The following is a 12,577-nucleotide window of genomic DNA, read 5'->3' as shown; positions in this document are numbered from 1 at the left end:
TGAAAATGGTTCTTTTATATAAGCAACCCAACTCCAATATTTTATATATATGTGAACCAGTAATGTGGAAGGCAAAATTTCTAGGTTTATTTTTTTTTGTATTTTTAAACAAATAAGGTTTTTAAATACACAAATCTTAGGAAAGTGCTATATATTTGCAGCTTTGAAATATTACTAGAAGTAAATTAATGTTGAGTTTTTTTTTCCCTTTGTTTTCTTTTCTTTTTGTTTTGCTTTTAAATGTACTAAGGATGATATTGGGTTATGTTCTTTCTGTTTAGACTATAATTTTTTTTCTTTACTTGACCATAAAATTCGATCCAACTATGTAAAAGGTGGCCAGAAGAGTATGATCTTTCAAGTGACAATAAGCATTATTTATAGTAACAAGACACTATAATCAAGTGGCTAATTTATTTGGCTGCACACTAATGTATAGCCTTATCGGTTATAAGCCACATACAGTACTGTATATTCGCTTTGCTAAATAGATACGAAAATCTGGATAGTGTTTTTGAAGGTCATAAAGCGAAGCAAAAAATGCAATGTGACATACTGTACTAGAACTACTGTAACTTAAAGTTTAACCTGTTTTATGTATATCAGAGGTATTAATGTAAAGATACATTTTTAATTCTATTTAAAGCTTTTTGACCACTTTAAAATATCTGCAGGATTCCGGTAGGTCTGATTGCAGCTTCCTATTGGTATCCCCAATGCTGAGATACTAACACAGAGCTCATGGAAAACATTGCGGGCTCCTGGAAGGAACGAGCGTATAATGCTAGTGCCGTTTTAACGCTTTGAGTGCCAAGTGAATTTGAGTGAATTTGTCAAAATAGGTGTGTAAATTGCCAAGCATACATCTTAATGACCTGTAATGTTTACCTTTATATAGGAAATATAATCTTTTTTTACACATAATTTTTCTTTTAATATATATAACAAATGTGAGTGATTCTGACCTTTTTAGGGGATACTTTGAACATCTCACAGATGTTGACACTCAAAGGGTTAAGGTGCTTACATTAAAACAGAGCTGTTTGGTTGGCAAATATAGTTCAATTTTGGCAGGCATCAAATATACATTGTTTTTTTATATCACATACTGTAATAGCATACTATTATGATAATGATACTTAAATGAATACATTGCCTATTACTGAACTAAACAATAGCATTTTATTTAAATGTGTTTTTCAAGCTCTGTTTGCTTCTCGGTTATTTGTTCCCAGCTTGCACAAACATGATTTTTTTCCTGTAGCCCCATATTTTCATATAACTCTGCTTCTTCTGTAGTCAATGGTAGTGAGGTATCTCCTAGCACCATAAAGTGGCAGGTTTCATTTTAATATTGTGTGAAATATGCCACATTACAATGTATTTGTCAGGCAAGAGACATGCAGGTAAACGGGTACAGACTTGTCACATTGCAGGCAGGCAGCTGAGTGGTGTGCAGTATCTTTACACTGCTCAGTCTGCTTCAGGAATCACTAGGTAAGGTACTGTAATTGCATCATGTTAAACCAATAATCCCCCTAATGAGGGAGTGTGGATTTAACAGAGGGATGCAAAAGTTTCCGTTTCTGTGTTACAATGTCAATTCTAAAGTAAAAGAAGCAGTACAATGTAATATTGCAAATTTTCCATTTATGTTAAACGGTTAGCAGTGTTATAATGAGCATTAAACTGTGAATTCAACAAAGATTTTTTTTTGATCCTACAGTAGTTTGTATATTCGTTATATATTTGGCTCATACACACTATAGAAGACACATGTGCCTTGCCAGCAGACACAAGTACTGTTTTGCTCTGTCACTGTAGCATTCATTCGTATGTACAAATGCACTCTCATGACTATATAATATGGCTTAATATTTGCATATTTTTTTCCTAGCGCAATTTCATAACATTTTCTTATTACATAACAAAATAGTCATGGCACAGGTAAATTTTATTTTAATCAAAAATGTATTTTTTTTTCTCCATAAAAAAAGATTTACATATTTACTGTCTCTACTACGCTACAGAAATGTCCATTTTGGAACAACACATGTCAATTCTATTTAATTTTGTCACTTCAAAAACTCTTGGCTAAAATGTGTAATACATCACAGGAGGAGGTATTGCTCAGTTTAACTACGATAGAATGTAAAAAAAAAAAAAAACAATAAACAAAAGCTATATTTCTGTATTGTATTCAACAAAGCAAGTCTTGTAGTTTCTGCTTTTTATATAGTTTTTATGTTTCCTTGAATGAAGCACTTTACTTTACTTGTCTGACTTACTACGCTTGTCCTCGTGTTATGCCTTTTACTGGAGATACTTTTTAGGCAGCACTGCAATTATTCTGATTTCATTTTCCCCTGAAAATAGTCTTCCTGTAGAGAAGCACAACTAGAACTTTGTGCTTGTTTGTATTCCATTGGTGAACTCTCTTGAAATAGTGTTTCTATGGCGTAAAACTCGGTACTTGTATAACTGTCGATTTGACTTCTAGTGATGTGCTTTCTTTGTCAACATTCCAAAGGCTCAACAAAGGAGGGTAGAGGTCACTAGAAGCAAATGGTGGTGTCTGCAAAAAGTTCTCTGAGCATTTTCTTTCAGAACCATGTCTTAAATATAAATATACATAGTTGAAAAAGTAACCCACACTAATGATTCCAAAAATACCACCCAGGATGGTAAAGAGTACTGTTGTTTTAAAGGTTTCATTCCGTCTTCTTATCATATCGATTCCCTTTGTGGTTACATTAATGCATTGTTTTTCAACTTGTTGGTAGATGTTGGGTGCATCTATACAGATTGTGTATTCAGTGAGTGAACTGAGACGTGTTAAATTGTATTGTTTGATATCCGATGGCATTCGAACACTGTGAGCAATTTTGGTGTATTCTGTGTTTAGGAACGCAGTCCACTGCACACTGGATTTTAACATTTTTGACCTAGAATTCCATGACACCATCACAGAATTACTTTGCACTTCCTTAATATCAATATAGAGCGATCCATTGACATCCTCAGGCAAGGTTCCATCCACTGTTATCATAACGGTTTTTAAATCCGCACCAACCAGGTTTTTTGCTACACAGGTATAAAGTCCAGCATCCAAGAGACTTATGTTGGTAATTTCAAGGGTACCCTCAGAGTGAACATACAACTGACCAGAAATTGTATTGGGCTGAAGTTTGGAACCCAAAGGTGTGATCCAGTAGATTTCTGGTTCTGGTTCTGCTGTTGCTCTACAGTGTAATGATGCTGAGCTACCAGTTCTTATATCCAAAGTTGAGGGAAAGCTCTGAGGAGCAATTAATGGGAGGCATATTTCCATCATTTCCCTGAAATGTATATGCCTGACATTCTGACCTTGAAATTCAGGGGGATCAACACAAAACAATGAATCAGTTTCCATAAAACGAATGCTTGTTTTATTCATATTAATCCAGCGATTTACACAGTCACATCTGATGGGGTTGCTATGTATACCTATTTCTTTAAGACTGGGCAGAGCTTCTATAGTGCTTTGGTAAAGGGCACTGAGAGAATTGCTGTTGAGCATGAGTGTCTCCAGCTTAGGGAGTCTATAGAATGCGTTCGGATGAATGTAAGCCAGTTTTGGGTTATTGGTTGCTTCTATTTTTCGCAGGTCAGGCAAATTTTCAATGGCAAGACTGTCTATTGAAACTAGCTCAGGCATGTTATTAATGCCCAGTTCCTTCAAGTGTAACATATTGCTGAAATCTCCTCTTTGTATCCGCCTAATAGGATTTTTATTGAGATCTAAAAATTTAAGGTTCAGTACTTTTTGAAGAGCAACAGAGGGGATGTTAACAAATCTGTTGTCATAGAAGGAAATACTTTCTACATTTTCAAGACCTATGAAGGCATTGTCAGGTATGTCTGTCAGATTTATTCCTGCTAATACCAGGCTGCGCAGATTAATAAGAGGCTTAAAGTTCATATCTTCGATTTTGATTATTGGATTTTCACCAATCATAAGAATCTCTAGATATGGTATTGCTTCAAACCACTGGCTGTTAATGACTTGCAATCTGTTTGAATTAAGGTGAAGTCTGAGCAAATTGCTTACCCCAGCAAATGCTTTTGGTGAAATTGTGGATATCAGGTTATGATTAATGTATAGCTCTTGCAAATTTAACAGTCCAGAAAAGCATTCCTCAGTCAGTTCTACCAGCTTATTTTCCTCCAGGTAGACAGACAGTATCTGATGGGAGTTTGTGAAATTGATATTGACCATTGAGGACAGATTGTTCTGTGATAAATCAAGTCCTGTAAGATTTACTGGAAATTGATCTGCATTCTTTATATCTTCAATGTTATTTGCCTGTAAAAGTAAAACCTGTGTGTTTGCGGGTAGTCTTTCTGGGATGCTGTAGAGGTCTAATGCATTGCAATCCACTGTCAGAGCTTCAATATAAATAGATCTTGGTGTAAACCACGGCCGAATTTCACAGGCGCACAACTTTGGACACTCAACCTTTTTTTGAGTAGCATGCACAAGTACTGTGATGGTTAGTCCAAGAAGCAAATGTATTTTGATTTTTATTTCCCTCATTTTTCAGTTTTTAATTGTTTTAGCTGTGCTGAATAAGCAGCTTATTGTCTTATATTTATTATTAATAAAAAAAATCGGTCAATTCATGAGCACAAAGCTTGTATTCAACACTACGCCACAAATGTGTTGTGTTTCTTTACCTGGTAGCAAAGTATAATGTCTTTTATCAAATACTCCACACATACTGTGAGACTGATGGTCACTCTATTCTTGGTAGGCATTAAATAGCCATTGTGGTAAAGTAGATTCCATAGCTGGCCACAGAGTTAACAAATCACTTGGCAGCATTCACTTAAAACTCCCATAGTTGATTAGTAGTTGATGAGAACAACGTAGTCTGAAAATAAAAAAAAGGCAATAATTACTTGAAGAAATGATACAAACATAACACACTTACAGTATCTTATAAAACTAGAAGTCTCTGCATTGAGACATGTACAATATAGCAGTAGCTGCAGAGCAATTGGTAATAGCTAATATGCATTTCATTTAGGGGATCACCAAAACACTGAACAGCTTGATGATGTCTTTTGGTTATAGAATGTACAGAAGCGAGACACGGTTTGCCCACTGAAGTGACTATACACTGAGGAGGAGAAACTGATTGTGTTTGAACCTTGTGCTATGTGTCATGGCCTGGCATAATGATAATATTGTGTGATCTTTTATATTAGTAGAAAATAATATATGGGAAACAAATATTTTTGGTTGGTTATCAATGTATATGGAAAATTATGAATTTAGACTAATTCTCTCATTAGTTCTAGAGAGATAAGCCACTATGTGGTTTTATAGCATCATCTATACTCTGTAACTAATCTGTCATCTGCGGCCCCTCTGTCTTCCTGTCTCTTTGATCTCTGTTGGGGTCTCTGTTGGGGTTGTAGGGCCATGGAGGCAGGGTGTTGGTGTTAGTGTGGGACAGTGGTGGCATACAGGAGTTGTGATGTGGGATCACTAGTTCATCTGACAGTTGCCTTTCCCAATTTTTCCATCTTTGCCCCCCCCCCCCTTCCACACACACACACACACACACACACACACACACCACACCCATCTGTCTTTCTAATCGATGTTCTTTCTTTCCACATTCTCCTGTCTGTCTCTTGATCCTTGTCCCCCTCACACCCATCTCTCTATCATCATCTCTGATTCCTCTTATATATCTACCACCCCACCCCAACCCAATCTCTTTCATTTTTATCCTCCCAGCGAGGCATGTGGATGATGCTGCAAATGCTGCTTGGGCACAAGTGAAGGGGCCACTGGCTCCATCTGTTACTAGGACTCGGTCAGTGCAGGCAGTCGTGGCTTTGTCTTGGAGATGGGGGGCACACAGGACTGTACTGTATGTCTGTTTAGAAGCCGCTTTTAGGGGAGAGAGGAATCCAACTGTGATAGAATTGTGTCTGCTTATAATGTATGTATGCACTCTCTCATAAGCCTTACACTGTATAATTGTTGCCTGGAGCAGTTTTCTATCTTTCAGATGAAATCTGTTTGTAGTCCTTTTATATAAGTACAACTTGTGCTTAAAGGTCATTTGCTATTGGGTCTCTGCTATCATGACCTTTCCAACAAAGGTCTGTACTCATTACTACTGCTGATTTAAAAAAAAAAATTATATTTAAAAATATGCTAGAACCATGTAAAAGCTTCGGCAGTATACCAACTTCTCAACAAAAAGTACCGGCATATACTTAGTCTGAAAACCATTTAAGGAAAGGATACTACAGTACCTGTCAATTAAAATGATCACTCATACATTCACTCATACATACAAACATTTTATAAATTGTAAAACTGATTGCATACATCTGACTAGAGGCAAATTGATCTACACCAATCAAATAAATCAAATATATTATTTCTAGAATGTGATTTTTGTGACGATCCCTTTTTCTCCCTTTGAACTTAACCAAAATCGATAAATAATGTACCATGTTAGATTGAGTTCTCTGCTCTGAAAAATTGGTAATTTACAATTGCATATTGTATTGTTTGTTTAAAATTTGAAGTTAACAAAATAACTTGCGCACTAAGCTCCTCCCCTCCACCTTCCTTTTGCCCCAGACCTGCTTACTGTGTGAAAAGAATGGCTGATTTCACAGGCAAATAAGACTAGCAGCACAGGTACATTACGGCCAGTGCTGCTACCAGATCACTGTGCAGTCTCTGTTCCCCTCCCCTGAGAGCTTAAACAGAGCCTGCTCAGCTACTTAGAGTTCCCGCAGCTCAGCCTTACTACAGGGCGCATGTGACCCCAGTCGGAAGCTGGCCGCTGATACCGTGCCCTGTCTGGCAGCAGAGCCCCGGAGCTCTCTGCAGCTGCAGCAAGACCGAGTCACACCGACCTCAGTACTAGGCACAGAACTGTCTGCCCACTCCACATCCCTGCTTGCAAAGCCGTGGTTGGGAACTAAGAGTTGGGGCATGCAAAAGCAGATCCTTACCTTCCAGACCTCAGGTGCAGCCAGCAGTATGGATCGCTGCAGAGGCCTCCTATTCACAGTTCTCCCAGAGACTCTGACCCCTTGTCTATAATAAGAGGGGATGGGATCCTCCTTAGGTATGTCTAAAATTTAAGGGAAAAAAAATTAAACCTACTAGGTAGCCTGTGCGAAAATGACGATCCCTTTTTCTCCCTTCATACTTAAACTTTAAAATGGTACCTCATTTATCAATTTTGGTTAAGTTCTCCGCTTCTAATAAATTGCTAATTTACAATTGCACGTTGTATTTTATGTTTAAAAATCGAGGTTAAAATTGACTAGAGTTGTCCCACACATCGCTATCACCTGGCAATTAATATCCAGAATGCTTAATATTAATGTTCTCTCACCAGAGAACACTGGCCCTGACAGATCACTCAGCACACAATGCTAATGCTTCAGCATCTCCTCATGTGTAGGCCCCTTAAGATGATCAGTTTTGCTCGGCTACTCGGAATGTCTACAAATGAACAGTCTTTTATCCTACTACAAACTACCAACCTCGTATTTTAATCGCATGTGAGATTTTTGCAAGAGCCATACAAATTTGTTTGGAAAATGAAGCCATTTTGTAATACTAAATTATATTTGATAGCTACTATATTAAAAAAAAAAGTTGTGTGAGATATTTTCACACAATGCAATGCATGATGTTAAAACAGTTTGTACAAGCTTAGAAGCAGGCAAGTGCGATAAATATGTATTTTTCTTCCTCAATATTAAGATAATATGAATGATTAGTGCAAACTAATGGCATTAGGCAATCTGTTAGTCCTATCACAGTGAGAGCAGGTCAAATGTTAACGCAACTCATTTTAATTAGTGTATCGTGTGAATGTATTGGTTGTCTAGTAGTGTGAATTCATATAATTTTCTCCTTTGTGCATTAAAAAATATACCAATTGACCGAACGAGCTGTGGCAAGATATGTTAGAATAATTCTAATTTCACATCCATTTAATATAATACAAGGTCCTGACACACTGCAATTTATCCCTAGTGCGTCAATCTTGTGCCTAATGGACCTTCATATATTTCTTTATAAAAGCAACACCGTTCTGCTTATAGTTGTTAATTGTTAATAGCAGATAACAATTGGTGTTAGTTATTATAACAGTGGTAGTGTTCATTCTAGCACCCGCCATATTTGAAAACACATGCAGTTCCTCTTCCCTGCCTGGGGTGTAGCTGTCTGCTGTTGTGTTTCTAGCACAGGTCTGGTTTGCATATCAGTCCTGATATACAGACCACACTGTGCTAGAAACACCACAGCAGACAGCGACACCCCAGGCGTGGAAGAGGAACTGCATGGGTTTTCAAATATGGCGGGTGCTAGAATGAACACATAAGTGGTAATATGATCAGCTTATTTTGTTTTTATTTAAAACAAATTTATAAATAATGTTTATATTGGGTAAGAGACATTGATATTATTATTATTTATATAACTGAGATAATCTAAAAAATTTGTGTTATATTTTGTTGACATTCATCACGTTGACAGTTATAAGGTCAGCACTGATGAAATCTTAACATGATTAAAATATTAAGAAAACATCCCTGGTGGTGTAGTTGTGATCTGGTCTGGTGGCTAGTGATGTATTTGGAGTCTGGAGTTCAGCTGATGATGCCGATTTTAGACTGTGAGTATGCCTAAAGCTTGCCATACATTAGAACGACCTGCATACGATGCAGATTGTATGATCGAACAATTGATCGTATGTGCTAAAAACACATAAAATCTGTTTACGACCACAACCCATCCCAAATGACAATATGTGCAGCACACATCATAGTTCTGACCTAACGAATCACGGGACCGTGCATCTCATCATACCGAAATATCTCACAATGTGCACACAATCGATCGCACTATCTGTCGACGTCATGTATTTGGGCCTAGAAACACTCTGATGTATGGCCAACTTAACAATTGTTAGACCACTTCTTAAAAAAAAAAAAATTTAGATCCCAACTGTGTGAACAACTGCAGGCAGGAATTAAAACTTTCTTTTTTAGGAAAGGTTATTGAGAAAGTGGTAGCAACTAGAATCCCTCCTGTCAGCCCATGATCTTTATGATCCATTCCAATCAGGATTCAGGAGAAGACTGAGGTGACTGCTCAATCTTAATCCTTCTGGATCTCTCGGCAGCTTTTGATACTGTGGACCATGATATTCTAATTCAGCACCTGAAAAATTTCTGTGGGTTGCATGGTACAGTTCTTAGATGGTACAAATCATTTGTAACTGGTAGGTCAGAGCGTTTAATCTTGAGTGTATTAATCATCACCAGTGCCGCTTCCATGTGGTCTCCTGCAGTGTTCCATATGATCGACCATGCTTTTTGCAGTTTACATGCTACCACTGGGTGAAATAATCAGACATCATAGCCTGGTCTATCACTGCTCTGCAGGTGATACACAACTATACTTGTCTTTAGCTGAGCACCAGAATGGATGAATGCCAGTTGACTGTGACTGAACCCGAATAAAACAGAGGTGCTTATGATAGGTCACAGGACAAAACTGCACAAGAGCCAACCAACAGGACTTAAGCAGCCCATACACGCTGCTTTGTGGGCGTGCTGTACTAGCACGGATCACATTGCATTGCATTGCATGTGCATCCGTTGTGCATGCAATGCGATGCAATGTGATGAAACCTAAGTACAAAAAGTATGTGCAAGCACATACTTTTTGTACTTAGGTTTCATCAAATTGCATCGCATTGCATTCACAACGGATGCACATGCAATGCAATGTGATCTGTGCTAGTACAGCACGGAAAGCACGCCCTCATAGCAGCGTGTATGGGCTGCTTTATGCTTGGGGGTGCAGAGCTTCAAAACACGGAATGTGCGGAATCTTGGTGTTGTCCTGTCTCTATAGTGGCTTGACACTTAAACATTAGGTATCTGCCACAATTAAATCCTCAGTCTATCATCTAAGGAATATTGCCAGAATCAAGAACTTAATTCCCTTAGAAGATCTGCCTCAAGTCATTCATGCATTTGTAACATTGCGCCTTGACTACTGCAATGCCCCATATCTTGGTATCTTGTACAAAGTACAGCTGCCAGGCTGTTAACCAATCAGCCCAGTTCTAGTTACATAACAACCATTCTGTACTCCCTTCACTGGCTGCCTATAAAATGGAGATTAATCTTCAAAAATGACTTTCAAAGCTCTACATGATCAGGGCCCAAGGTACCTGAAGCAGCTTCTGATCCTTTATTGTCCCACTCGATTACTGCAATCTGTTGTTGAAGGACTACTAACAGTGCCCAGAATTTCCCTGAATTCATCTGGGGGTCAAGCTTTCAGCACTGAGGCCTAAACTTTATGGAACACCCTTCTCTGCACCGTTTGAGAAGCTTCCACTCAGGAAACATTTAAAAATAGACTCAAGACTTTTCTATTAACCCAAGCAATTCACTAATGTCCCTTGTTAAGTTTGATTTTGTGCTGTAAAAGGCTAATGCAAGCGCTTTAAATCTTATTAGGAGAAAAGTGCTATATAAATACAATTATTATTATTATTACCTTCTTGCATTATGATCCCAGGAGTTTCTAGTTGGACATATCCTAAATACTGAGACATAATTGAAAACAAGTAACTGGAAACAGGCTGAGCCCACACTGCTCACAGCCATAATTAATAAGATTTGTCGAAGGTTAATCATGCAAAGTTGTTTTGCATGATCAGAAAGTCAAATTCAGGACTACAGTAAATTCTCACAATGGCTCCCCAGTTTCTGGACCACTGCCCCACTTAACTGTTATTTAGTACAGTAGAGATTGTCCAAAATTTCTAACATGGATTCCCTTCCATCCCTTCCTCATTCTGCTTTTCCTTAGTTCTCCTTTCAAAATGATGCTTGAGTTATGTTATTATTTTGCTTTGTGTGCCACAGTTAATGGCAAAATAGAATTGCTTCTGATACAATAAAACATGCACGGGTTTACATTGACATCAGTTATGCATTGAATTGAAGGGCAATGACTGTCTGGTTCCCGACTTTCGGAACCCTGTACCACACCCCTCCAAGCTAAAGTACGCTCAAGTTACTACATTGCTTTTAATCAGGGAACTGACATCTGAGTGATACGAAGTTTGAGCTGTAGAAATTAATGCATGTTTTTCTTTTGGGTGACAAATAAAAAAAAATGTATAACGGTCTGTTCCTTGCTTTATATTTCTATAAAGCATATACTCTAGTAAGATAATTATTCAACATAGTTTTATTTCTGCTTTGCAAACATTGGTTTCCCTGAGATCCTAAAATACAGACAACCTTTAGATACATACTAAATGAACTATTTTCAACTGCTTGATGCCCAGAATTTGTACAGGATGTTAGATGCATAAGTCAATAACCCATGCTTGGTTATGTCATTAAACCATTGTGGAAAATTTGGCAATCTTCTTTAAATATTGTCACTAACAATGTAGTGCAATGTTTAATTTAAGATGAATGCTAGCTTTAACAGTCAGTTCAAAAGTGATTACCGTTTACATTATTTATAGATATAACCGTTCTATCTATTCACCTTCAGAATGTTGTTCTTGTCCTGATGCTATGTTAATATTGACACAATGTAGCTCCCCTTGGGTAACTCAATACTACATACAGTATGAGATAGTCTACTGGACACAATGATTTAATAACTGTTGCACTTGAAATTCCTTTGATACTTCCTATCGATCTTGTGTCCAGAATACTTGACACTGCTGGTGTTATCTTGCTCAGGAGCAATTCACTGCTATGTACTTCAACCAGCTGCTGGCTCAAGCACATATAATAATCATGACCGAGGAAAAAAATATTATACTTTTAAACAAAGCTTAACTTCTACTTGCTAATATAGAGCCTGATTCAGAGATGGGTGCAATGTTGGTTAGGCATTTTTGCATAATGTACATGAATTAGAGTGAAATAAATGTGCATACAGCGATTAGTTAGTGATGAGGAGCGCAATTACCGTATATACTCGAGTATAAGTCGACCCGAATATAAGTCGAGGCACCTAATTTTACAACAAAAAATTGGGAAAACTTATTGACTCAAGTGGGACCATCACTCGAGTATAAGCCGAGGGGGGCTTTTTCAGCATAAAAACTGTTCTGAAAAAGTAGGCTTATACTCGAGTATATATGGTAATAAATTATTTGCAAAGTGAGTGACAGGTAGTGAACACTTGGGGAAGAGAAGAGAAGGTGGCCACTTAAGCCCAGTCACGGCCACCTTAGGAGCGCGTATGAGCCTTTAGCTTTGTCTGCATCTGCGTATTCTATTATGTTTGGAAATCTTCTCACCTAGTTGATATTTGCCCTGATTCAGAGCAAACTTCGGGGTGATTGTGAATAGGTTTATCGCTGTTTGTCATCGCACCAGCATGCTACGATCCAGAGGCATGCGTAGTCATTCGATAATTGATCAGCTTGCAAATTCACACCACAGCAATTAGGACTGAATAGCCACCATCAATGGTTCAACACTCTCTACA

The 12,577-nt window shown here is 37.8% G+C and overlaps 2 protein-coding genes across 4 annotated transcripts in view; one reads left to right on the top strand and one right to left on the bottom strand.

Moving 5' to 3' along the window:
• The window catches only part of IMMP2L (inner mitochondrial membrane peptidase subunit 2), a 990,168-nt gene that overhangs the window by 421,518 nt on the left and 556,073 nt on the right, over positions 1–12,577 (top strand). The window lies entirely within an intron of this gene.
• The window catches only part of LRRN3 (leucine rich repeat neuronal 3), a 55,490-nt gene continuing 44,849 nt past the window's right edge, over positions 1,937–12,577 (bottom strand). The window contains exons 2-3 of one of the 2 annotated variants that reach the window (XM_083182729.1): positions 7,030–7,151; positions 1,937–4,913 (exon numbers count right to left, since the gene is read on the bottom strand). In XM_083182729.1, the coding sequence (XP_083038855.1) occupies positions 2,453–4,576 (2,124 nt within the window). In that variant the 5' untranslated portion in view covers positions 4,577–4,913; positions 7,030–7,151 and the 3' untranslated portion in view covers positions 1,937–2,452. The remainder of the gene's footprint in view (positions 4,914–7,029; positions 7,152–12,577) is intronic. The other variant, XM_083182728.1, reaches the window with a different exon arrangement.

Source organism: Crinia signifera, chromosome 4, assembly GCF_055691185.1.
Source record: "Crinia signifera chromosome 4, ASM5569118v1, whole genome shotgun sequence".
Taxonomy (NCBI): Eukaryota; Metazoa; Chordata; class Amphibia; order Anura; family Myobatrachidae; genus Crinia; species Crinia signifera.
Note: the sequence above shows the minus strand (reverse complement) of the source record. Positions and strands in the feature narration are given on the sequence as shown.